The sequence below is a fragment of the Mobula hypostoma genome, chromosome 7 (genome assembly GCF_963921235.1).
Source record: "Mobula hypostoma chromosome 7, sMobHyp1.1, whole genome shotgun sequence".
In the NCBI taxonomy this organism is placed as follows: Eukaryota; Metazoa; Chordata; class Chondrichthyes; order Myliobatiformes; family Myliobatidae; genus Mobula; species Mobula hypostoma.
In genome coordinates, this window is record NC_086103.1 from 66,802,979 (window position 1) to 66,829,287 (window position 26,309).

Sequence of the window (26,309 nt, forward strand, 5' to 3'; positions counted from 1 at the left end):
CCTAAAAGGCTTCCCCTCTATCCTCAAACTGTGGCCCCTCGTTCTGGACTTCCCCAACATCGGGAACAATCTTCCTGCATCTAGCCTGTCCAATTCCTTTAGGATCTTATACGTTTCAATCAGATCCCCCCCTCAATCTTCTAAATTCCAACGAGTACAAGCCCAGTTCATCCAGTCTTTCTTCATATGAAAGTCCTGCCATCCCAGGAATCAATCTGGTGAACCTTCTTTGTACTCCCTCTATGGCAAAGATGTCTTTCTCAGATTAGGGGACCAAAACTGCACACAATACTCCAGGTGTGGTCTCACCAAGGCCTTGTACAACTGCAATAGTACCTCCCTGCTCCTGTACTCGAATCCTCTCGCTATAAATGCCAGCATACCATTCACCTTTTTCACCGCCTGCTGTACCTGCATGCCCATTTTCAATGACTGCTGTATAATGACACCCAGGTCTCGTTGCACCTCCCCTTTTCCTAATCGGCCACCATTCAGATAATAATCTGTTTTCCTATTTTTGCCACCAAAGTGGATAACTTCACATTTATCCACATTAAATTGCATCTGCCATGAATTTGCCCATTCACCCAACCTATCCAAGTCACCCTGCATCCTTTTAGCATCCTCCTCACAGCTAACACTGCTGCCCAGCTTCGTGTCATCTGCAAACTTGGAGATGCTGCATTTAATTCCCTCATCCAAGTCATTAATATATATTGTAAACAACTAGGGTCCCAGCACTGAGCCTTGCGGTACCCCACTAGTCACCGCCTGCCATTCTGAAAAGGTCCCGTTTATTCCCACTCTTTGCTTCCTGTCTGCTAACCAATTCTCCACCCACACCAATACCTTACCCCCAATACCGTGTGCTTTAAGTTTGCACACTAATCTCCTGTGTGGGACCAATTCACAATGACTAATTAATCTACAAATGTACCAACCGGTATGACTTTGGACCGTGGGAGGAAATCGGAACACCTGGAGGAAATCCACGTGGTCACGGGGAGAACATACACTCTCCTTATAGACAGCAGTGGGATTTGAACCCAGGTCACCTGCACTGTAAGGCACTTGTGATAACCACTATGCTGTCGAGCCACCCACAATTATGATGCAATATTCCTATTTGGTCTGAAGAAGGTAAGCATTTTTGAAGACAATAATGATTTGTCTTTCTTGACAGAAAAGGAGAAATCAGATAATGCAGACCTAAAATGGAATTACTGTAATTTTCCAGCTGGTAGTTGTTTTATGCATTGGTGTGAGCATTCTTAACGATCATCTGAAGTAGCACTTGACAAATACTGGTAACTGGCAAAAGTACGATGACTGAGTTATATCTTAGTATGGTCGAACATGAAAATAAACATCAGACCAAGCACATATTATTATTTAATCATAACAGTTTAGCCACGACAGTCCCACAGTGAAGAACTTGCAATCATTTACTCCCCAGAAGAATTTAGTTATGTCAACTTCAACAGGGAGAACTACACATTTAATGAACAGTATAACAAGGCTATGTAAGATTTTTAAATTCACAATATTTGGTAGGATTTTAGACCAATAAATTGATGGGAGGAAATAGAATATGGGATTCAAATTGCAAGAGACCTAAAACAGTCTGTAAAGAGTTCAACAATTATCTAATAATAAATAATAAAATTATAGTGACATTAGATAAGTATTTTCTACTTGTTTTTACCATGGAAGACAAAAAGATAATTGTGAAAGTAAAGGGAAACTAAGGGTCTTGTGAGGATAAAGAATGGTTGAAAGTTCAAAAGTTCAAAGTTAGTTTATTATCAAAGTATATATATGTCACCATATACAACCCTGACATTTTTTTTCTTGTGGGCATACTCAGTAAATCCAGGAACCATAATAGAATCAATGAAAGACAGCACCCAACAGGGTGGACAGATAACCAATGTTCAAAAGACAACAAACTGTGCAAATATAAAAGAGAAAATAATAATAATAATAATAAAATAAGCAATAAATATTGGAAACATGAAATGAAGTCCTTGAAAGTGAGCCCATAGGCTATGGGAATCATTCAGTGATGGAGCAAGTGAAGTTGAATGAATTACCCCCACTGGTTCAAGAGCCTGATGGTTGAGGGGTAATATCTGTTCCCAAACCTGGTGGTGAGAGTCCTGAGGCTCCTGTACCTTCCTCCTGATGGCAGCAGCAAGAAGAGAGCATGACCTGGCTGATGGGGGTCCCTGATGATGAATTCTGTTTTCCTGAGTCAGTGCTCTGTGTAGATATGCTCAATGCATGGGAGGGCTTTTCCCCTGATGGATTGGGACATATTAACTACATTTTGTTGGATTTTCCATTCAAGGGCATTGGTGTTTCCATTCTAGGCTGTGATGTAACCCATCAATATACTCACCACCACATATCGATAGAAGTTTGTCGAAATATTGGATGTCATGCTGAATCTTCGCAAACTTCTAAGGAAGTAGAGGCACTGCCATGCTTTCTTCATAATTGCACTTATGTGCTGGGTCCAGTGCATGTCCTCTGAAATGATAACACCAAAGAATTTAAAGTTGCTGACCCTCTCCACCTTTGACATCCCAATGAAGACTGGCTCATGGACCTCTGACTTCCTCCTCCTGAAGTCAATAATCAGCCTTGGTCTTGTCTACATTGAGTGAGAGGTAGTTGTTGTGGCACCACTCAGCCAAATTTTCAATCTCCCTCCTAGATGCTGATTCATCACCACCTTTGATTCAGCCAATGACATGGTGTCATCGGCAAACTTATCTATGGCATTGGAGCTGCGCTTAGCCACAAAGTTGTAAGTGTACAGCGAGTAGAACGGGGGCTAAGCACACAGTCCTGTGGTGCACCTGTGCTGATGGAGCTTGTGGAGGAGATTTTGTTACCAATCCCAACTGACTGGGGATTGCAAGTGAGGAAATCGAGGATCCAATTGCACATGGAAGTACTGAGGCCAAGGTCTTGAAACCTATTGATTAATTTTGAGGGAATGATAGTATTGAATGCCAAGCTGGGTACCTCAGAGAGGTTAAAGACATTGGTGAATATTTCAGGCAGTTGATCAGCACAGGTCTTTCACACTCAGTCAGATGATAAGGGGTAGTGGTCCTGCTATCAGGAGAAATTAATGGACTTAAAAACTGAAAAATTTTTCCAAACTTGCTTACTTACAATCTAAGGTTTTAAGGAAGGTTGCTGCTGAGATAATTGGCTTTGATCTTCTAAAATTCTCCAGATTTTGCAATGAGCCCAATGGATTGGAAGACACCCAATATTTCATTACTTTCAATCCCACCATTCAAGAAAGGAAAGAGGAAAAAAAAGGTCAATTTGACATACAGTGGCATGCAAAAGTTTGGACACCCCTGGTCAAAATTTCTGTTACTGTGAATAGCTAAGCGAGTAAAAGATGACCTGATTTCCAAAAGGCATAAAGTTAAAGATGACACATTCCTTTAATATTTTAGGCAAGATTACTTCTTTATTTCCATCTTTTCCAGTTTCAAAATAACAAAAAAAGGAAAAGGGCCCAATGAAAAAGTTTGTGCACCCTGCATGGTCAGTACTTAGTAACACCCCCTTTGGAAAGTATCACAGCTTGTAAACGCATTCTGTAGCCAGCCAGGGGTCTTTCAATTCTTGTTTGGGGGATTTTCACCCATTCTTCCTTGCAAAAGGCTTCTAGTTCTATGAGATTCTTGAGCCGTCTTGCATGCACTGCTCTTTTGAGGTCTATCCACAGATTTTCAATGATGTTTAGGTCAGGGGACTGTGATGGCCATGGCAAAACCTTCAGCTTGTGCCTGTTGAGGTAGTCTATTGTGGATTTTGAGGAGTGTTTAGGATCATCATCCTGTTGTAGAAGCCATCCTCTTCTCATCTTCAGCTTTTTTACAGACGGTGTGATGTTTGCTTCCAGAATTTGCTGGTATTAATTTGAACTAATTCTTCCCTCTACCAGTGAAATGTTCCCCGTGCCGCTAGCTGCAACACAAGCCCAAAGCATTACCGATCCACCCCCATGCTTAACAGTTGGGGAGGTGTTCTTTTCATGAAAATCTCACCCTTTTTTCTCCAAACATACCTTTGCTCATTGCAGCCAAAATGTTCTATTTTAACTTCATCAGTCCACAGGAATTGTTTCAAAATGCATCAGGCTTGTTTAGATGTTTCTTTGCAAACTTCTGATGCTGAATTTTGTGGTGAGGACGCAGGAAAAGTTTTCTTCTGATGACCTTTCCACAAAGGTCATATTTGTGCAGGTGTCACTGCACAGTAGAACAGTGCACCACTGCTCTAGAGTCTGCTAAATCTTCCTGAAGGTCTTGTGCAGCCAAATGGGGGTTTTGATTTACCTTTCTAGTAATCCTATGAATAGTTCTCTCAGAAAGTTTTCTTGGTCTTCCAGACCTTGACTTGACCTCCACCATTCCTGTTAACTGTAATTACATTACAAACTGAGGAAACGGCTACCTGAAAACGGTTTTCTATCTTCTTATAGCCTTCTCCTGCTTTGTGGGCATTATTAATTTTAATTTTCAGACTGCTAGGCAGCTGCTTAGAGGAGCCCATGGCTGCTGATTGTTGGGACAAGGTTTGAGGAGTCAGGGTATTTATAAAGCTTTGAAATTTGCACCATCTCGCCTTTCCTAACAATGACCGTGAACAAGCCATAGCCCCAACAAGCTAATTAAGGTCTGAGACCTTGGTAAAAGTTATCTGAGAGCTCAAATCTCTTGGGGTGCCCAAACTTTTGCATGGTGCTCCTTTCCTTTTGTTTCCCCACTCTAAAATTGTACAAAACAAAAATAATACACTAATCTTGCTTTAAATGTTGAAAACAATGTTTCATCTTTAACTTTATGACTTTTGAAGATCAGTTCATCTTCTACTCACTTAACTTCACAGTAACAGAAATTTTGACCAGCAGTGCCCAAACTTTTGCATGCCACTGTATGTTAATTAGTGGTAAGACACTTGGAAAATCATAATATGATTGGCTAATATCCACATTGATTTATGCGGGGGTGGGGCATTCAGAACAGTGAATGCTTTGGATAAAGGAAATAAGAATAAACTGCTTGACTTTATGGTGGGATTATCCAGTAAATTTTATTCTCTAAATCTTTTCTCAGTGCTTTGTATAAATATATTTTTGGCTTCTGGTAGCTATCCAAGTATATTTTGCGACTGAATATGGTTTTATCATCCTTCAGGCATTGTATTCCAGCCCATACTAATTAGCTGTGTAAAAATGTTTCCTGTTTCCTCTGATCTTTTGTTAATCAACACAAATTAATGTCCTCTGGTTACTGACCCGTCTGCCACTTATTTCCTTTATCCACAACATCACTATTCTGCATAATCCTCCCAACTCACTTATGTACTTCTTTATTCCATGCATATGAAAACAAAGAATGCTTTAACCTTTTTTTTGCAGATCTTTTTTAAAACTGAGCTAATTAGTTCATATTACATTTTTTCCGCACCGGTGTATTTCACTTTATACTTCTCGGCTTGAAATTTCATCTGGCGTGTTGTCTATTTCACCATTCTGTATTGATGCAACCTGTTACTATTTTCATTTGAATTTGCAGAATTTGACATTACACCCTTTATTCCCAAACTCACATCACTAATGCATTTCAAAAAGAACAGCTGGCCCCAAAACAGACTCCGACACTACTGCAAGCATACCTCCAGGATGAAAAACTCATCATGTTCTGCTTTCTGTGCCATATTTCCACATTCCCTTAATCCCATATGAATTAATGTTACTGCCAACAAAGCTAAATAAATGACAAACTTTTAAAGTTAATTTGCATATCAAGTGTCCATATCATTAATGATTTTTATTGTTTCATCACCAAAAGCTCTCAATTCAGTCAAGTGTAATTTCCCTTCTATAATCTATAATGACTTACTTTTAAAATATCTCTGATGCACTTCAAACAAGAGACCCTTTTCACAAATCTACCATAGATGCACGCACAGGCATGGACAAAATAAATGAAAGTTTGGGTCAGCTAATCTTGTAAAGTTCACTTTTATCAGCTCTTCATGCTAGCTGTCCAAAATCTTACTTTTGTGAGATTTGTTGTTCCTTATTGCTCCATGTCTCCTTATATAATTAAGCAGCTTGGGAGCCGTAACAAAGTGGCCCATTGTGACCCACACCAGACATTTATGTATTCATCACATGCAACTCTTTAGTCTCTTCAACAGAAGCCTCAGTAGCTAAGCAAGCTAGGCCATTATGAATCAGCAAGCTGTTTAATTCCACAGTAATTTAGCCATTGAGATCACACATTTAATTCAAAACAGTACAGGCAACCTTTATGTAATCCAAAATTATGTACACATCATACTTTTCCACATCAGTTAGTCATTACAGGTTAAACAAGATGATTTCCAAATATCCTCCAGGATACTGAAGAAATGTCACATTCCCAGAGGTGTCATGTTTTAGATGAAAGTAAGTGTAAAACCATGTATTGTACTTGGTGCAAACACAAACACCATTAAAAAATAAGTAGGGGTGACAACCACAATCTTCTGGTGATCTTTATCTATCAACCAACAGTTCCAAATGGCATTACCCCCATCTTATTTAACATAGAATATTACAGCACAATCCAGGTCCATGTCCCTAACTCATCTGCCTCTACCACTGCCCCAGCAGGCCTTTCCACACACTCATCACTCAGTGTAAAAAACGTACCTCTTACATCCCCCCTATACTTTCCTCCAAATCACCTTAAATTATGCCCCCTTGTATTAGTCATTTCTGCACCTGGAAAAGGTCATTGGCTGTTCACTCAGTCTATCCCTCATCATCTCTATCAAGTCACCTCACTTCATGAAAATTGACTGGCATACAGCTTATTACACTTAGCTGACATCAAATGTGTCTTTTTTGTGTACAAGTTTGACAGTGTTAACAGAGTGTTCTTTGCAAATTTCCCAAGACCTACTTGCTAATATTAACACGTAGTTAATAGATGCAGATGCATCAGCAAACATGTTAACACTAATTGAAGAATGAGGCTACATGCCTCATCATTCAACTCTTTGGAATAGTACAGGACAACTTCTAGAGGTTAATATACTATTCCAGAAAAAGTTCATTGCAACATTAAGATGGAATATAATCTTGGATGTGCTGATGAAATGTGACTTTACAAGCTGGGTCTGTATTGGTAGGTAAACTATTGACATTTAACGCTTTCCAAATGTGCTCTAATTCTATTTTAAGATTTTACAGTTGAACCATAAAATACTTGGCCTCATCTAAGTTATGTAGAATATAAAGACTTTAGTTGGATTTTGTTTTCAGGCTTCAGACACACAAACCTGAAGAATCTCGCCAAATTGAAAGGTAACATTTTGTAAAATGTAATAGATTTTGTTTGCTGTATATTATTATTGAGCAATTTAGCCAAAAGCAGATACAAGATAAACAATGAAATCTGTTGTCAAAATTAAATTGTATATGCATTCATACTATTTTCATAATGTTTTAAATACATCATGCAGAGCTTATTGAAAGATTACACAAACGATATCATTTAAGTATTTGGTGCAAGAGCTAAATGAAAATATTTATGATCCAGCAATTGGTAAAGATCTAGAACTTGCTGACTGAAAGGGTAGTAGAGACAAAAACCTTCATCACATTTACAACGTACTTGCATGTATATTGTGATATTCAAAAGGACATGGACTCCAAATTGGAAGGAGAGTGAGTGTAGGCTGAGCAGCTCTTCTTGACCTGAACAGACATGTTGGAACAAATGGCTTCCTAATATGTCAGATTTTCTACAATCCCTGGTAGATATCAGGTAATAAATATTGCTGCTATTTCTTCACCCATTTCTTTCCCTATATGCTTCTTCAATTCAGATAATACAATGTTCTATGAAGGAATTTCTGCATTACTACCATTTTCCAGTTTAAGTTTAGCCTTCATCAACTTAATCCCAGAGTATCTCCAACCAGCAGAAAGCTTTGCTTCCCTGAGTGCCCTGCCATACTGAACTTGTGACAAGTAATTTGAATGGTTTGCAGTCAATTAAAATATTACCTTTAACAAGGCCTTGTCTAACCTGAATCCATAGCTCACTTTGTTATGGGAGCAGTGGGAAGGAAGAAGAAAGCTATCATTTCCCAACTGGTCAAGGGATTTGAACACTATCATAAAGTGGGGTTTAAATAAATGTGAACACCACCCTAAGACAGGGGTTCCCAACCCTTTTAATGCCATGGAACGATACTTTTAAGTAAGGAGTCCATGGATCCCCAGTTGGGGACCCCTGCCCTAAAGAATCTCATCCAAGAGTGACTGCAGATGCTGGAAATCTGGAGGAGCATGCACAAAACACTAGAGGAACTCAGCAAAGCAACAACAGATATAGATGAAGATGAACAGTCATCATTTTAGACGAAGACCTTTCATCAGGACTAGAAAGGAAGAGTGGGGGACAGGAAGGAGCATGACCTGGCATTATTAATTATCACTATTTAAATAATAAAAATATGAGCAAAAATATGGCAAAATGTCTTTGCTACTCTTCTCATCAAAGGGGAGTGGAATTAATGCTTCTGAATACAGTGGACTCCAGTTAATTGATAATTGGTTAATCAGGACAGCTACTTATTTGGGACAACTCAAAAACCAATTGAGAAAATAACCGACAGAGATAGGTAGATTTTTGGTTGGCTTAGATTTATAGATTCAAGATTGGTTAATGTCCTTTACACTTGTATTCAGAAAATGAGAACAAATTAATTATTACTCTGGATCCGATGCACCTCAAAAAGCCCACAAAAGGTAAAGAACACAATCATAACACCAAAATATGAAAACATAAGATAGTTAAGTGATACTAGGCTGTACATAAGGTGACTGACAGGAAAGAATAAAGTGGTGCTGGAGTTAGTGGGCAAAGGTGCTAATCAACTTGAATGCAAATCAGCAATAATTTTTACAGAACAGAGAAGTCTGCAGGAAACAAGATCCCTCATTTTGCTTCTCATTTGCATTTTCATACGTGCGTTCACTTAAAAAAGCTACAGTGAGGGCCCTCAAAGCCAGAGAACTGACTTGGCGATTCATTTTTATCTCAAATGTGAATATTAAACTTTGTAGGCATTTGCTAGCTCTGACAGATGGGGGCATCAATATTGTAAAAATGTTATTTTGTTTAAAATATGATCTGAGGTGATTTAAAAATACAATTTTCAATCAAGCCCTTGAAAACTCAAACATGTCAATCATTTTATTAAATGCTAACAATAGAAAAGTCTAATCCAGTTTGGCAAAATATAGGTTGATCACCAATTATAAATAATCGACAGCCAGTTTATTTTTAAAATTCCTTTCTTTTCAGAATGAACTGTTAATCATACTATCCAGGATTCCAGTGAGGAGCAGTGAGCTGATATTGCAGCTTTTGAGTTTGTTACAACTTTAACAATTTTATTTCAGCACTATCAATTAATAAGAACAACCCTGCCACTCCCTCCGTCATATTCATCCACAGCATTCTTTAACACAAACCATAACAAAATCTGTGGGCAATATTTATTAAGAGCAAGGCTTATGATAAAATATTTAACAGAATGCTTATTAAAATGGAGAAGTGTTTCTTTAGGTTCTTCATTTCCCTGCTGTTCATATTTTAATGCTTGTAACTTATCTGATTTACTATAGCAAAATTGTACTTTTGTGTATTCCAATCATAATTATGATAAAAATAGAATTTCATTTATGCAACCTGCACATTTTAAGCTGGAGATCTATTAAAATGTATTTAATTTTTCTTGATTGAACATCCCTCAGCAACAGTATGAGCAAGTTAACATTTTTGTTTGTTCTACAATGAGGCACTTCGCTTACTGTATAATGGCAACGGTGATTCCATTATTGGAAAAGCAATTAGTGACAGAATGTGGGTTCTGTTCTCACAGCTAGCATTGCTGTCCTTCAAACATGGAGGAAAAGGTGATAAACCATGTCATTCATTAACACAGCAGTTCTACATCTTGCTTGGCCACTTACAGTAATCACACTGCTGTGGAATGGATTCACAAAGGCCGACTTATTACACTACCTTTCCCAGATATTAGTGAATCTAGCTTAAAAAAAATCCAAATAGTTTCTTGATCAACACACCTGAAACTGGTCTATTGAAAAATATATAAATTTAGTTAATCAAATGGAAATTTCATGGCTGCCCATAATGGAATTTGAGCTTTTATCTCCAGGTCATTAGTTGACACCGCTGAATTTGCCCTGTCACCATTTCCACAGTATAAGTTTTATTCCTGGTACATCCTTGAGAAGTAACAGTGACAGATATGATCTACATTTAAGGGTTTTGTGACAAACAAACACATTGCTTATTAGGTATAGTCTACAATTAAACAGAACAATTCATGTAAGTGTAAATTTTTATTTGGTAAAAGACAACCTACATTGCTCCAAATGTTATTGAATTTACTGAAAAGCTATATACTTTTAAAGTATAACAATAATCAAATATCACATTTTGGTATCTTTTTCAAATACAAAAGAATGTTGATTAGGTTCTAAAAAACAAATCAAACATAATTGAACTTCACAGTACTCCATTTCAGTATCGATACTAGATTCATTTTTTAGGCGGATTTTTTAACTTCAAAGATTAAAGCTGTTAAGATTCAGCAGTAAACCTCATACAACAGCAATATAACATTTTATTACCAGGTGGAATGAATGAACCTAGAATTCAACTGAAGCTTATCTAGAAAAAAGTGAAGTTGACTCAAACATTGCTTTTAACAATTTTAGCAGCTCATGTAGAAAATTTATGGAGGTAAGCTATTACAGCAAAGTCACAAGATATTCAGGGCATTAAAGAACCCGCATACAAAATCTGCAACAAAATTACATAGGTCAACTCGACCCAATGAACCAGTTTGGTTTGTACTACAGTTTAAATCATAACCACTAGATCCTAGAATCTCTGGTGCTTCTCTGTGCATCTGTGAATAACAACCAAACTATGTGTAATCATATGCAGGGGACCAGCCCGACAATTTGTTTAGAACCAATAATTCAACATTATTTGTAATTTTTTTTTAAAATGGATACCCTGTTCATTCTTAATCTAGATGGAAAGAATAGTTATGACTGCCAGTAATAGTAAGGACTACCAGTGTGCAAAATTCTCAGAGCATAATCTTGGTGATCCAGTGATTCAACTAAATTTGGAAGCTGTACAAAATTTTGGAAGCACTAGGAGGTACCTAACCTAGTCAAAGTGTAGTACTGCTCTTTCTAATGCAAGTAACCCACTTATTTTGAGGAACAATAATGTCTTCATCTTTATAAGAATGTAACATAAAATGGAACAACCAACACATTGGCCACAGATCAAATATATGTTGAAAAAAAATTTGAAAACCCCCTGAGATATTGGGATTTCACTCCCATATTCTATTTCACATTAGAAGTTCTAGCCTTATTATAAATCAAGATCCATGACTGAAAATAATAACATGAACTTTTCAAATGATTTGATTAAAAATTATGGAGTGGTAACAAGACAAAAATATTTTGTAAATGTCACATATTTGGTGATGGTGTTTTTTTTCCTTTTACCGGTTTTCTGCTGCTGACCAAAACCAGTCTGAATAGTTCAACAGAACCTGTTATTGTCAATTAGTGATTATTTGGCACACTCAAGCCTACAAATCTGCAAATCATACAAGAACCAGGTGAGCACTCTTAAGATCTGCCGATGAAAGAGACCTACTCCTTTCACTACTCATCAGAGAGTCTCTTACTTTAAAGATCTAAATGCTTAAGCACAGCATTTTATCTTTGGAAGTCCCAAAATGAAATATTGGGACATTCCAAATATGACTTCAAATTCCAGTTACTTGAAAGTAGATACTTAAAAATAAGACTGGCAGCAAATTGAATCTTACACTTTCGGATGTTTTAGAGAACATTTCAGAGTATATATTAAAATAAATACCAATGAAGACATTTTCTCTGAAACAAGCCAAAACCTGCAGCAAAAAGGTACAACAGCTTATTTCAGATGGTTAATTTCTCAATGAGAACCAAGATAGTACAATTAAATGAAAATGTAGAAATCTCAGAAAAAGTATGAACAAACCTGTGGAAGGGGTGTGGGGAGGGGGTGGGGGAAAACTGTTATGTCTAGGGAGGTTTTCAAGATTAGTCTTCAAACTATCCTGAAAAACAAACCAAAATAAAATATTAAGTTAAAAGATGCATACAACTTAGGGGTTTATAACTTTGCCTCCGCCCCCCCCCCCCCCAATCACATTAGACTATTCACTGGCATATGGAAAATTAGCAACTATGAAACCAAACAGTTGCAATTTGTCTGGACAATGTAGCAGCGTAACTCATTCTCATTTGATTTCACTGTAAACTTGAGAATGCCAGGAGCAGAAATCATACTAATATTTATCTTGGAAACAATTAGCATGGCCCATCCTGATAAAGATTCAAGTTACCATAGACCAGAAATCAAATTTGAAATTTTCTAATTGTCTCATCCTTGTGCCAAGTTTTTAAATTATAGTTACACAACATGATGGTATGCCCAGATGCTGCAAGACTACTTCATGAATATGAACCACCAGGTTCATTTTCATGCCTAAAGTGCTGTTGTATTTAGATTGTGGAATATTATGCACTTCAGTGAAAAACAGGCAGAAATAGTTGCATAAAATCTAAACTGTCACGTATTACAAAGGAAAGAGTAAATTTAAAAATTTATGAAGAAAATAAATTTCCAGGCACGGCAAGTGTGTACTTCCATAAACTCACTGGTAACTGGGAGGTTATACCTTTTTGCTATGGTATAGAAGGAAGGATGGAGAAAGCTGTAGCTTTGTTTCTTTGCTACCAGAAACTAGTATATAGTGATGTATTTCTCTCAAAATATTTGAGAATAATTGTCTCACAATAATTATTGTTCTTATAATCTTCAAGATGTTATGACATTATGTGCTTGTTTTGAACAGAACCAAAGGGGGAAAAAGTATGTCACCTGTAATAATTAAACATCACCCGATCTATCCTCAAGGTTTTTACAAAAATGTGTAACACAGGAAAAAAAGTATCCAAATACAGTGCTGGACAGGTTAAGCAGCTGAGTAATTAACTACTTTTCAATGTTTAATGATCTAATTGAAATACAGGAAATAAATTATAACAACTGCATCAATCCTTTGGAGATAGAAACTCCAGTGCAGAAGCATTTCAGGGATGACAACAAAGCCACAGAATAGATATTTTCAGCATTCTCTGAACCCATAAAAATTTGTTGCCATCCTCAAAGGGTTAAATGCGCAATATGCTCTGAGAAAAGTGAACTACCTTTTTGGGAAGGTTGCCTATTTCTCATTTTAAAAAAATCTCTTCAGTACATGTCCTCCTTCAATGAAAGTCCAGTTATACTATAGCTATTTCTTCATTCACTCTAGTTTCTCTTCAAAATTTCAAGCATTGCCAAAAGCATCTGAGCATCTGTTCTTACTGAATCTCTGTGACAGTAATTAAGATCCATCAAATAATACTTTTTCTTCATTGTTTAGTTCTCATCACTTTTCCTATTCCATATAATGACGTAGCAATGCTAGTGTAAACTATAAACAACATTTATCTTGGTTAATCCTAGATAAGCATCTTTGTCCCATAGTCAAATTTATTCTTAACTGATTGTGCAACTACAGTTGAAGGTAGAAAAGAGCCATTTTTATGCTGGTGCTAGGGCCTTTGAAGAGTTACCTGTAAAAGAAAAAAAAAATCAATACTAAATACACAGTTAGATTTAAAATATGAGCTTTATCTATTTTAACAAAGTTGGCATATACTCTTTCATTCACGTTAATCAAGATAAACCAAATTAGTATATTAAGTCAAAATTAGTTAACCTGCTTAGTAACACATTTCAACTATTAATTTCCAGGTTATGGAATTTTAAAAAAAGCTTTCCATGTGTGATTCAAAGATTTGTTGTGGTGGAATTGGTTGTAATTCATGAGCACCAGAAAAGAAAAAAGATTCAGATAATGGACATCTATTATAAACACAAAGATGTTGGAAACACTCAGCACATCAAGTATCATTTATTCAGATGGAGAGTATCAAAACTGAAACCATCTCTTTCTCTTTCCATGATTGCTACCTGACCTGTTCAGTGTTTTTATTTCATGGACATTGGCACTATTCTCGCAAGAAGATGCAACTGCAATCTATGGCTTAGAAAAACTAATCACTAGGGCTGTAGATAAGTGGGAGGTAGGGGTGTGGGGATAACCCAATGGCCATTGGGGCTCCGTTGAGGGAAATTTACAGGCATAAAAGACAAGGAGATATCATACTCCATTAACAACCACAACCACTCAGGAAGGAATGGAGCACCAAAGAAAAAGGGAACATTTCAAATTAGAGTCAGTCCAAACTGAAGACTATTTTTTTTTACTAAAAGCATAGAGAATTCATAAAAAGACAGCTGAATTAAAAGCACTGAGAAATGAATGGATATTATACAATAGCTATTACAGAGATGTGGTTGCAAAATGAATAAGATTGGAATTAAATATAGCAGGATACATAAATGTTAGAAAAGAAGTATCTCAAGTGAAACAAAAGGAATGACTATGAACATGGGTCAACAATCAGAGTGAAAGAATATTAACTAGGAAAGCTAAGTAGAACTAATGTGGGTTGCTGAAACAGTAAGGGCATAAAACAATTATAGGCCCCAAACTGTTAATGTGGAGCATATCTGTACAAAGGTCAGAATCAGAGTAAGACCATAAGACACAGGAGTAGAATTAGGCCATTTGGCCCATCGAATCTGCTCCAGCATTGCCCATCCATTTTTCCTCTCAGCTGCAATCTCCTGCCTTCCCACCAGTATCCCTTCATGCCCTGACCAATAAGATTTATTATCAGTGACATATCATGAAATTTGTTGTTTTGCAGCAAATGTACAATGCAATACACAAAAATCACTATAAATTAAAACAAATAAATAAATAGTGTAAAAATAGAGCAAAGTAGAGGGATGATGTTCATGGACCATTCAGAAATCTGATGGCAGAGATAAAGAAGTTGCTCCTGAAACATTGAGTGTGCAGGATCCCGTACTTCCTCATTGATGGTAGCAATGAGCAGAGGGCATGTCCTAGATGGTGCCAGTCCTTCATGTTGGATGCCACTTTCTTGAGGCATCACCCTTTGAGGATGTCCTTGATGGTGGGGAGACTAGTACCCATGATGGAGCTGCCTCAGTTGACAACCTTCTGCGGCTTTTCCAATCCTGTACATTTGGTGCCACCATATCAGACGGAGATGCCAACAGTCTGATGGCTCTCCATTGTACTCTGTAGAAATCTGCTAGAGTCTTTGGTGATGTAACAGACCCTGAATGAAATATTGCCACTGGTAAGCCTGCTTTGTAACTTCAGCAATATGCTGGGCTCAGGATAGATCTTCAGAGACAATGACACTCAGGAACTTGAAGCTGCTCACACTTTCCACTGCTGACCCCTCAGTGAAAACTGCTGTGTTCTCCTAATTTCCCATTCCTGTAGCCCACAATCAATTCCTTCATCTAAATGACATTGAGTGCAAGGTTTTTGTTGTGACACCACTTAACCAGCTGACCTATCTCACTCCTGTACACCTCCTTGTCACCATCTGGGATTCTGCCAACAGTTGTGTCATCAGTAAATTTAGAAATGACATTTGAGCTGTGCCTAGCCACAGACATGAATGTAGAGAGTAAGACAGCGGGTTATTCATGCATCCTTGAGCTATGCAAGTTGATTATCAGTAAAATGTTATTTCCGACCTGCACGTACTGTGGAATCCTGATAAGGATTTCAAGAAGCCAGCTATAGAGGGAGGTATGAAATTTGTTGATTAGTATTGAGGAGATCAGGGTGTTGAACACTGAACTGTAATCAATAAACAGCAGCCTAATTTATGTACAGCTGTTGTGTAGGTGATCCAAAGACGAGTGAGAGCCAGTGAGTCTGTAGCTACTGTAGAACTGTTATGGTTGTAGGCAAATCGCAGTGGCTCCAGCAGGAGTTAATTCTAATCATGATCAACATCTCAAGGCACTTCATCACAGTAGATGTCAGTGCTACTGGGCTATGGTGGTTAAGGCAGCTCACTCTACTCTTCCTGCGCACTGGTACGATCGATGCTATTTTGAAGCAGGAGGGAACCTCCAATTTCTACAGTGAGGGATTGAAGATGTCCTTTACCACTCTCGCCATTTAGTTGGCACAGGTTTTCAGTGCCCAGCCAGGTACACCATCTGGACCTGACACCTTGTGATTCTTCACTCTCCTGCCTGTGAGATACATATATCAGAGTTGCCATATCTGGCAGGGATTCACACAGTATAGTTTTATTCTCCCTTCAAAGTATGCATAAGAGGCATTCAGTTCATTGGGGAGAGAAACATCACAGCCATTCATGATGTTAGGTTTCACCTTATGGGAAGTAATGGTCTACAAACCCTGTCATAGCTGACGTACATCTGATTTTGTCTCTAACCTCACTCAGAATTGCTTTTTTTCCCTTTAAGGTAGCATTCCATAGGACATATCTGAACTTCTTGTAGAGCTCAGGATCACCAGTCTTAAACACCACAGATCTATTCCTCAGCAAACTGAATTCCCTGGTTCATCCATTGCTTCCAGTTTGGGCATGTCCAGTATGCTCTCGAAGGCACACATTCATCCACACCAGTCTTGATGAAGTAGGTAACAACTGTGGTATATTCATTCAGATCAGAATATAGTCCAATCCACAATTCCTTTGACCATACACTCACACTCCTCAGCACTGGAACTGCAGTCCTTAGTCTCTGCTTATATGCCAGGAAAAGAAGTACAGCCAAGGTGATCGGATATGTCAAATTGCAGGTGTGGGTTGGCACGGTAAGCTTCTTGATGGTGGTATAACAGTGGCCAAGTGTGCTGGCTCGTCTGGTTCCACAGGTGATATGTTGATAGTAGCTGATCAGAAACATATCTATTATATTTCTTGAGGCTGGAACTAGTTGTAGATAAGTGAGAACTGGAATATTTTATTTTTAAGTGCCACAAGTGGCTATTATTTAGAATAAATAGGATTTGTGGTTTTATATATTAGTTAACGACAAAATATAGATCGAAAATAAATAGTCGATTTTCAAGTTTGGAGGCTAAAATTGGTTGGGTGCTATTAGGATTAATGTTGGGGCCAATGTTCATAATCTATATTTATATTAGAGTACCAAGTATAATACTTCCAATTTTACTGGTGATACAAAGTAGGAGTAAAAATGAGAGATGTGATAAAGATGCAGAGAGGCTTTAAATGGGTTTTAATGACTAAAAGTGAGGCATTATAAATAGAAAACAAACATGATACAAGACCTCAAGGTGTACCTGAAGCTGGAGCAGAGAGCTCCTGTTTTTCAGGCTCCTGTGGAGGATTTGGCACAATTTCTTCATTCATTTCTGTCGCCATGAATTCATGAACTGCCTTCTCTATCTGAGGTTTGAATATGTGATACAGCTTCGGATCTACGACCTGAGAAATAATTCTGTCCACGCCAGATTCCAACATTCCTGATCTGTGAGGTGCAAATGTAATTAATTTTAGCATACTCATGAAACAAACTTTCTCAGAATCAAATTTTCATATGCAAGAAAAAGGAACACTAATTCCATGCAGAAAACTGAAAATGCCTAACATTACCATGTCATTTGTAACACATAACCAAAACCAATGTTACAAAAACTTCTTGTAGCTGTGAACAGTTTTGGCAAAGCTGAGCACACAATAAAGATGGATTGGAAACTAAAAGCATTCAATTGCCTATCAAGCAAAGCTCAGTGCTTTTTATTGCCACTATCAGAGATCTTCATAGCAATAACTGCATTCAAAACAAAAATTATAATACACAAATTATATGAAAGGAGTTTTCAGTAGAAGTTATTAGGGCACAAGTTGGTAAGCAACATTTTCCACTTTTGAATACCAGATAAAAAAAAAAGAGAAATGCTATTTTAACTAAAAGAAAGAAAATTTGCAGGTAATCTCAAAAGCACAAGTGTAATTTGAAACAAAATCCAATTTGGCCTACATAAATCTTTAAATTTTAACTAGACCATGATTAAACAAAGCTTGAAAATAATAGAACTCAAAATTGACTCCTTTGTACATTTGCACAAAAAGAAAGCAGTAGTTCAATGAAAAGATTAATTTGGTCAAAGGTTACAATGTATTTTTTACACATCTAACTCCCCTCCCCATTCCTTAACCCTCCCAACAAATGCCCCTTTGTTGAAGGAATTAGCAAGCTGAAAAATGTGCAGAGATACCATTACAGCACAAGTAGCAGCACGAAAGGCAAGTGAGGAAATCTTAAGAAAAAAATACCACTGTGATGTTTGATATTGGAGCAAAACAAAAACTGTACTGCTGGAAATACAAACCAAACACAAAATGTTGGAAAAGTACAGCAGGTTAAGCAGCAACAGTTAATGTTTCAAATGAGCAACCCTTCATCAAACAAGCTCTATGTTTAAGATTCATCATTTTTGTATGAGGGGGAAAAAAGTAAATATTTAAAAAGTACCAAAGTAATTTGCGTGCTAACAATTAAAAGTAAACCTTTGAATTCAGTAAAGGTTTCATAAATCCTTTAAAATCATTTTTACTATTAACCTAAAAATTGCTGCTCTGTGAGAAGTCAGCTGATATTAGTTGCAGAAATTTAAACAGATGATAGCAGCATGTCTCTTGTTACACTGAATAACAATGCAATTAAGTACTGCTGTATTACCTTTGATGGCAGGGCCAATCAACATGTTTTGCTTTGAACTTAAAAAGAAATTAACAATTCTGTGGAGCTTACTTAATGTACTCACTTACAGACCCTTTGTCGAAGCTCATTACGCAGCTGATTTTTGTTAAGGCTTGGATTCCACTCATGATTAGCCAAATGATTGGAGACAAAATTATCAACTCGCTGTCTGAGATTCTGATATGCTGGCTACATAAAATTAGATTAAAAATGTTAATAGTTCAAAAATATATTTATGCACAACATGCTTCTTCCCAAAGTCTCAGAAGACTCAAAACTGATACAAAGCCTTCCCCTCCCCACACAGCACACAGTTTACATGTTCTCCCTGAAACTTGGGAAGTTTTCTTAGGGTTGTAAGGGGCCTTGCTTTCTTCTCACCTCTTAAAGATTACCTCACGAATAGGTCAATTGGCCACTGTGAATTGCCCCTAGCATGTAGAGATGAGTGGTAGAATGTGAAGTAACTCGATGTGGTCGAGGGAAAATCGAGCTTGTTTCTGTGCTGTATAAATATCACTTGTTGCCCGAGACCAATAGAAATACCAGGACAGCATTCAACAATCATCTTACTCTACAGTTTAATCTGATACAAATAGATGAGTTGGGAAACTCAACATCTGGCAATGTACTTAAACTGTTGGATGAATTTTTATAAATGTGTGATATTCTTGCCTCCCATGTACAAACGTTTGTGGATGAAAACGTTGAGCCAACATTCAGCAGGATACTCACATTCCCACAATGTTATCACTAGCTTGGTTGCAGTGTGCTTAATCAGATCAAAACAGATGGCTTTAGGTCACATTTCAGACATCCTCGGTAAATGGTGACAGCTCTAAATCTAGGGTTGACGTCCAGCAAGGATACTGGTCTGCCTGGTGACATGGCTGCCCCAATTAAAAACAACAGACAGGGATTTTTCCATCTTTGGTAATAATGCATCCAAAAAGGTATCTGGAATGTAACTGAGGAAAGCATAGGAATCACCTAGCAAGTTTCAGAGCTCACTATTTGTGAGAGTTTAAAATCTGCCCAAAAGAAATCTTAACAGACAATCTTAACAGAGAGCATATATGCTCTCTGCATATATGCTTCTTGAGTGCTCATTGCTTTAAGAGCAAGCTATCTTTTTTAAATGAAAAAAGTTCTGACTTTGAATTCAGACCAGTTTCCTACAAGGGCAACAGAGCTGAACACTGTTTTAGAAATAAAACTGAACGCCAGAAATTTTGCTTTTATAATTTATATCTTATCTTCAAATTCACTAACCAAGTAACTTTTATAAATGTTTGACGTAAAAGCCATGCAGTGTAAATAAATACAGGGATAGATTTACACACTTATGCAGTGGCTCCGAAATCATTTTATGGTGCTTTTTTTTATATACACACACACACAAAGTGTCAAAAAAGGATAAATACAACATTCAAAAGGGAGAACGCCACATTTCTTGTTATGGTGGCTGTTGCAAATCAATCAATCTACTTACGAGGTGCAAAATTACTAATATTAAACAATACGTATTTCCTCCCAAATTCTATCCAATCCAGAAAATTAATGCAGCTAATTTAAAAATACTATTTCACCCCTTCTCATAATCGCTACAATTCAGCATTTCTCTTGAGTTATTTTCAAATAATCTTTCTGTAAAATATAGAAGTTGAAAAAATAATGGTAATAAATTTCACACCATATTTTATTCACACATTTCGGATTTACTCAAATAATTTTCAAGTGACCCACGTCGCTGAGTTCAGTTACTGGGGGTTACATTGTGCCTGCTGTTATATCTTATTTAAACAATTCAGTCAGCACCCTGCAAGTTTTTAAAAGCTTGTTTCAATAAAAAGGATTTCTATTTGTTAAAAATATCATGCAGGGCCTTAACATTTTGCTGAACAATTTGCAATATTTTCTGGGAAAACTTCAAACAGAATTCATATCAGATGTCGACCGGATGGTTATCAGCAAACTGAGATGCAAAGCAATTCAGTGCCTTGGAGAATGATAAATTAGAAAAGCAAAGCAATTTATACCGTCAGCTGAACTTTGCAATTGATCATTACATTCTGATTCACTGACAGCACTTATCCTATTTTTGCATTAATAGCGAAGTTTAAAAGAAATATGAACAGCTATCATTTTAGTCACGTATGATTAAATATCGATTCCTTTTATTTTGGATAATTTATGCAACTGGATCAGTTTGTTAGGTCTCAATCACAATTTCTTGACTGCTAAGCATTGTGAGAAAGTTCCCTGGGGTGGCTATCTCTAATATTCTTTCTCCAAGAATGTCAGTCATTGAGTTGAATACAGATGGAGGAAACACAGCAGAGGAGAAGTAGCCGAAGGATGAAAATGTGAGAGACCTCTCTCCCTCAAAAGCGAGTGCTTAAACATCTGTGGAACTTCTTGGCACCGAGTGTTGTGCAGGCGAAGTCATTGGCTACATTTAAGGCAGAGATTTATAGGTTCTTGATTGGCATGGAGGGTTAAGGATTACAGAAAGAAAGTGAATAGGGCTGAAAACGTCAGCCAAGACTGATTGGCACAACAGACTCGATGAGCCAAATAGCATAATTTTGCTGCTATATCTTATGGTATATTTAAGGTAGAGTTAGATACGTAGAGATTCTTGATGAACGAATGGGTTAAATGTTACCAGGTAAGGAGTTGAAGCAACCATCAGATCAGCCATAAACTTAATTATTCAATGGTCGTACATGTTCTGCTCAATTTAATTTATACTCGCATGACCTAGAAATGCCACAATAGAAGGACAGGGACCAGAGGACAAACAATGGACTGAGGCCAGGGCAATGGGGAGGCGGTGGGGGGGGGAGTTGTACGTGAAGGACGGGACTGCCGACATGGGCGCGGCTGGAATTCCATCGCCGCCCCGAGGCCTAGGGCTCCGCACCCCGCCCGCACGGCAGCTCGAGGGGAGGGGTTAAACGTGAAGGAAGCGACGGCCGACGTTGGCGCGGCTGGAGGTCCATCACCGCCCGAGTTCCGCGGCTCCACAACCCAAACCGCGATGGCGTCACTTCCGACGGTCGGAGAGCCCCGCAACAGGTCGCCGGCGGCCGGCAGTCCGTAGCCCGTAGCCCAGCCATCGCCGCTGAGGAGGAGGAGAGGGCCTAGGCTGGGGGCTGCCGTTCTCACCTTGGTGTCGACATCAGCCAGGCAGTCTCTGCGGAACTCGTCAAACAGGCCGCGGTTCTTCAGGTGATCCACGATCTTGGCTATCAAGTTCGGATCTTCAGGCGGCAGGTTCTTGGCCATTGCAGTCGGGCGGTGAACGGAGGATGCAGATTTAAATATAACGGAGCCGTGAGCGGTGCGGAGAGGGTGGACTGTTCATGAATCCCACTCGGGTTCACTTGCTGATCATTTACTACTTCCGCTCCGTAGCCGAGAGAAACGGAACATCGAGCATGCACCGATGGACTGCGGTTCCTTCTGGGAAGTGTAGTTTACAGCTGGCAGGTTCTGGCCGAGATCAATAAACTCCAATTCCCAGGTGGCGGTGCAACCATTCGTGCCGCACCCCCACCTCCACCTCTGCTTGGGTTCCAAGTGAGCACTTGCTGAGATCCAGTTAGCGTCCCGCTAGTTTGTGCTTGAACTTCTCTCAAAGTCAGTGGATTCAAGATTGTTTAATGTCATTTCCGGTGCACAAGTGTAAAGGAGGACCAAGTCATTGTTACTTCGGATCTGGTGCAGCATATAAAAAGTACACTAAGAACACAGTGATTTAAACACACAATAAATCTAAATACATAAGATAGCTACGTAGCCTCCATCCTGATGAGAGTGGGACAAACAGTCCATGAGCAGTGTGGATAGGATCCTTCATAATTTATTTATTTAGAAATACAGTGCAGAGCTGGCCTTTAAACTGCGCCACCCGAGTGAACTCCGATTCGATCCAAGCCTAATCATAGGACAATTTACAATGACCAATTAACCTACTAACCGGTACGTCTTTAGACTGTGGGAGGAAACGTACACGGTCATGTCCGGAGGATGTTCACGAGAATGGTTCCGGGGATGAAAGGGTTAACAGGATCATTTGATGGTTTGCTCGAGGTCTGTACTCACTGGAGTTCAGAAGAATAAGGGGGGGGGGATCTCATTGAAAGGCCTAGATAGAGTGGATGTTGAGAGGATACTTCCTATCGTGGTGGAGTCTAGGACTAGAGAGCACAGCCTCAGGGATGTCCAGTTAGAACAGAGATGAGGAGGAATTTCTTTAGCCAGAGGGTGGTGATTCTGTGGAATTAATTGCTGTGGGGGGCCAATTCACTAAGTGTATTTTAAACGAAGGTTGATAGGTTCTTGATTAGTCAGGGTGTCAAAGGTTATGGGGAGAGGGCAGGAGAATGGGGTTGAGAGGGGTAATAAATCAGCCATGATGGAATGGGGGAGCAGACTCAATGGGCTGAATGGCCTAATTCTATTCCAATGTCTGATGCTCTTGCTTCCATTTTCTAAAAGTAATCAGCAAAGTAATGAATAGCACAAAACAATTATGTTTTGTTGAAGTTTAAATTCTGGAAAACAAAACGTGTGAATTTATATTTTATCATCCACTTGGTGGCAGCAGAGCTGCTTAATCATTTTATTCTTCCTTTCCTCTTGGATTCAGGCAAAGTTGAATGTATATTTTTTGTTAAAGTGTGTGTATATATCTCACCATATACAACCCAGAGATTAATTTTCTTGTGGGCATATTTAAAAATCCATAACAGAATAATAACAATAATAGAATCAGTGAAAGACCACACCAACTGGGAGTTCAACCACTGTGTAAAGGACAACAAACTGTACAAATAAAAAAAGAAAGAAAGAATAATAATAAATAATTCATATCTAGAACATGAGATGACAAGACCTTGAAAGTGAGTCCATAGGTTGTGGGAACATGAAAAATAATGTGGCAAGTGAAGTTATCCCCTTTGGTTCAAGAGCCTGATGGTTGAGGAATAATAACTGTTCCTGAACCTTGTGGTCTGAGTCCTGAGGCTCCGGGCTGCAGCGAGAAGAGAACATGTCCTGGGTGGTGGGGGGCCCTGAAGATGGGTGCTGCTTTCCTGTGACAACATTTTGTGTAGATGCACTCAATTATGGGGAGGGGTTTACCCGTGATGGACTGGGCCAAATTCACTACTTTTTGTGGGATTTTCCATTCGGGGCATTGGGTGTTTCCATACCAGGCTGTGATGCAGCCAGTCAATATACTCTCTACTACACACCTATAGAAGTTTGTCAAAGTTTTAGGTGTACCAAATCTTTGCAAACTCCTGAGGAAGTAGAGGCACTGCTGTGCTTTCCTTGTCATTGTACTCATGTGCTGATCCCAGGAGTGTTCCTCTAATATGATGACACTGAGGAATTTAAGGTTGCTGATCCTCTCCACCTTTGATCCTCCCATAAGGACTGGCTCATGGACCTCTGGTTTCCACCTCCTTAAGTCAATAATCAGCTCCGTGGTCTTGCTGACATTGAACAAGAGGTTTTTGTTGTGGCACCACTCAGCCGGATTTTCGATTTCCCTCTTATATGCTGATTTATCACTAACTTTGATCCAGCCTATGACAGAGGTCATAAGACCATAAGACATAGGAGCAGAATCAGGTCATTCAGCCCATTCAGTCTGCTCCACCATTTCATCATGGCTGATGCCAGATCCCACTCAACCCCATACGCCTGCCCTCTCACCATATCCCTTGATGCCCCAACCAACCAGGAATCTCCGCTTAAATATACCCACAGAGTTGGCCTCCACCGCAGTTTGTGGCAGAGCATTTCACAGATTCACCGCTCTTGGTCTAAAAAGATTCCTCCCTCCTTCTATTCTAAAAGGTTGCCCCTGAGGCTGTGCCCTCTAGTTCTGGATATCCTCACCAGAGGCAACATCCTCTCCACATCCACCTTATCTAGTCCTTTCAACATTTGGTAGGTTTCAATGAGATCCCCACGCATTCTTCTAAATTCCAATGAGTACAGGCCCAAAGTTGCCAGATGCTCCTCATATGTTAACCCCATCATTCCTGGAGTCATCTTAGACTCTCTCCAATGACAATACATCATTTCTGAGATAAGGGGCCCAAAACTGTTGATGGTACTCCAAGTGCAGCCTGACTAGTGTCTTCTAAAGCTTCAGCATTATATCCTTGTTTTTATATTCTATTCCCCTTGACATAAATGTCAACATTGCATTTGCCTTCTTTACCACAGATGCAACCTGTGAATTAACCAAATAAATATACGTACATTCCAATCACAAGTAAATTTTTAATTCCGTATGTGGTCACAATGATTTAGCCAGGGTTCAGACAGGATTAAATGTAGAATATTAATCTTCCCTCATCTTCAGAACTGATCAGTGCCCTGTACACGATTACTTGTTATTTCCATTCCTGCTCTTCCTGTAGCTTTGTTGTTAAACAGACAGAAACAAGTTATGGATATTCTTGTGCATTGGATTTGACCATTAAAAGGCAGAATAAACATAATATCCAGATGGAAATATCTAGAAAGTTGGTTAGCAGCTACACATGCGAAACAGTTAACATTTCAGTTCAAAAACTCTTCATTAGAATGTGGATTTGGATACAGGATCTATTTGTCATGTCAATAGTAGTTGGACTTACATGTGTAATTTATGTATAATTCATGTTCAGTTAAGTTTATGTTAACTTGTGTTTGTCCTTGTAATAATGTTGCTGCCGCAAAAGCTAGTTTTCATGTTATTTATATCCTATGCATTTATGCCTGTGAAAACAATAAATTTAAACTTGAACATACAAAACATTCTACCTCCACTTGCCTCACCTGGTCAAATAGTTACTTGTGCCCGTCTGCAACATTTTTATAATGAGTAATAGCACCCAAAGAAAATGTTAGTAGCACAAAGATCTGTTAAAATCACAGTAATTTCTCTTGTGGATTGTGAATTTTGGGGATTCATCGCTGATTCCAGGAGGTAATGAGGCAGGCATCAGAAGGTGCTTTCAGTTTCTTAACCTACAGCAGTTTCAAACCAAGAGCCAACAGTGAAAAGGCAGTAATGCCACACATTTGTTCCTTTTCTCTGCCTACAGCTGATTTAATGCTGAAGTATAAATACTTGAATCCCTGCAGCCAATTTTAATTTTACTTACACCCGCACTTGCAGACACGGGCAATTTTAGTTGCAGTGAGTCAAGGAAGTTCCAGTGAGCAAGTCTTAGTGAACTTTGTACTAATTCTAGTCAAGCTTCTGAGGGCAATTGACTGCACCCATGAGTGTTGCAGCTAATATTAGCTGACTTCTCACAGAGCAGTAATACGATCTGAGAAGTTCCAAATCTGTTTGAATCAGATCATGTCACGAGG

General features: G+C 38.5%; 1 protein-coding gene across 6 annotated transcripts; it reads right to left on the minus strand.

Moving 5' to 3' along the window:
* On the minus strand, window positions 1–25,876 carry bod1 (biorientation of chromosomes in cell division 1). Of its 6 annotated transcripts, none has more exons than XR_010018653.1 (5): window positions 22,092–25,869; window positions 18,985–19,109; window positions 17,497–17,684; window positions 12,183–13,828; window positions 1–2,532 (listed from the first exon to the last, which is right to left on the minus strand). XR_010018653.1 is itself a non-coding variant. In XM_063053561.1 (5 exons), exons 1-4 carry the CDS (start codon window positions 22,209–22,211, stop codon window positions 13,797–13,799), a joined length of 465 nt encoding a protein of 154 aa, XP_062909631.1. In that variant the 5' UTR covers window positions 22,212–25,876; the 3' UTR covers window positions 10,437–12,261; window positions 13,757–13,796. The 6 variants fall into 6 exon arrangements, 4 of the variants coding, with proteins under 4 accessions (XP_062909632.1, XP_062909631.1, XP_062909633.1 ...); XR_010018654.1 differs by having other exon boundaries at window positions 12,183–12,261; window positions 22,092–25,859; XM_063053561.1 differs by lacking the exon at window positions 1–2,532 and having other exon boundaries at window positions 10,437–12,261; window positions 13,757–13,828; window positions 22,092–25,876.
* Window positions 25,877–26,309: the final 433 nt, after the last annotated feature.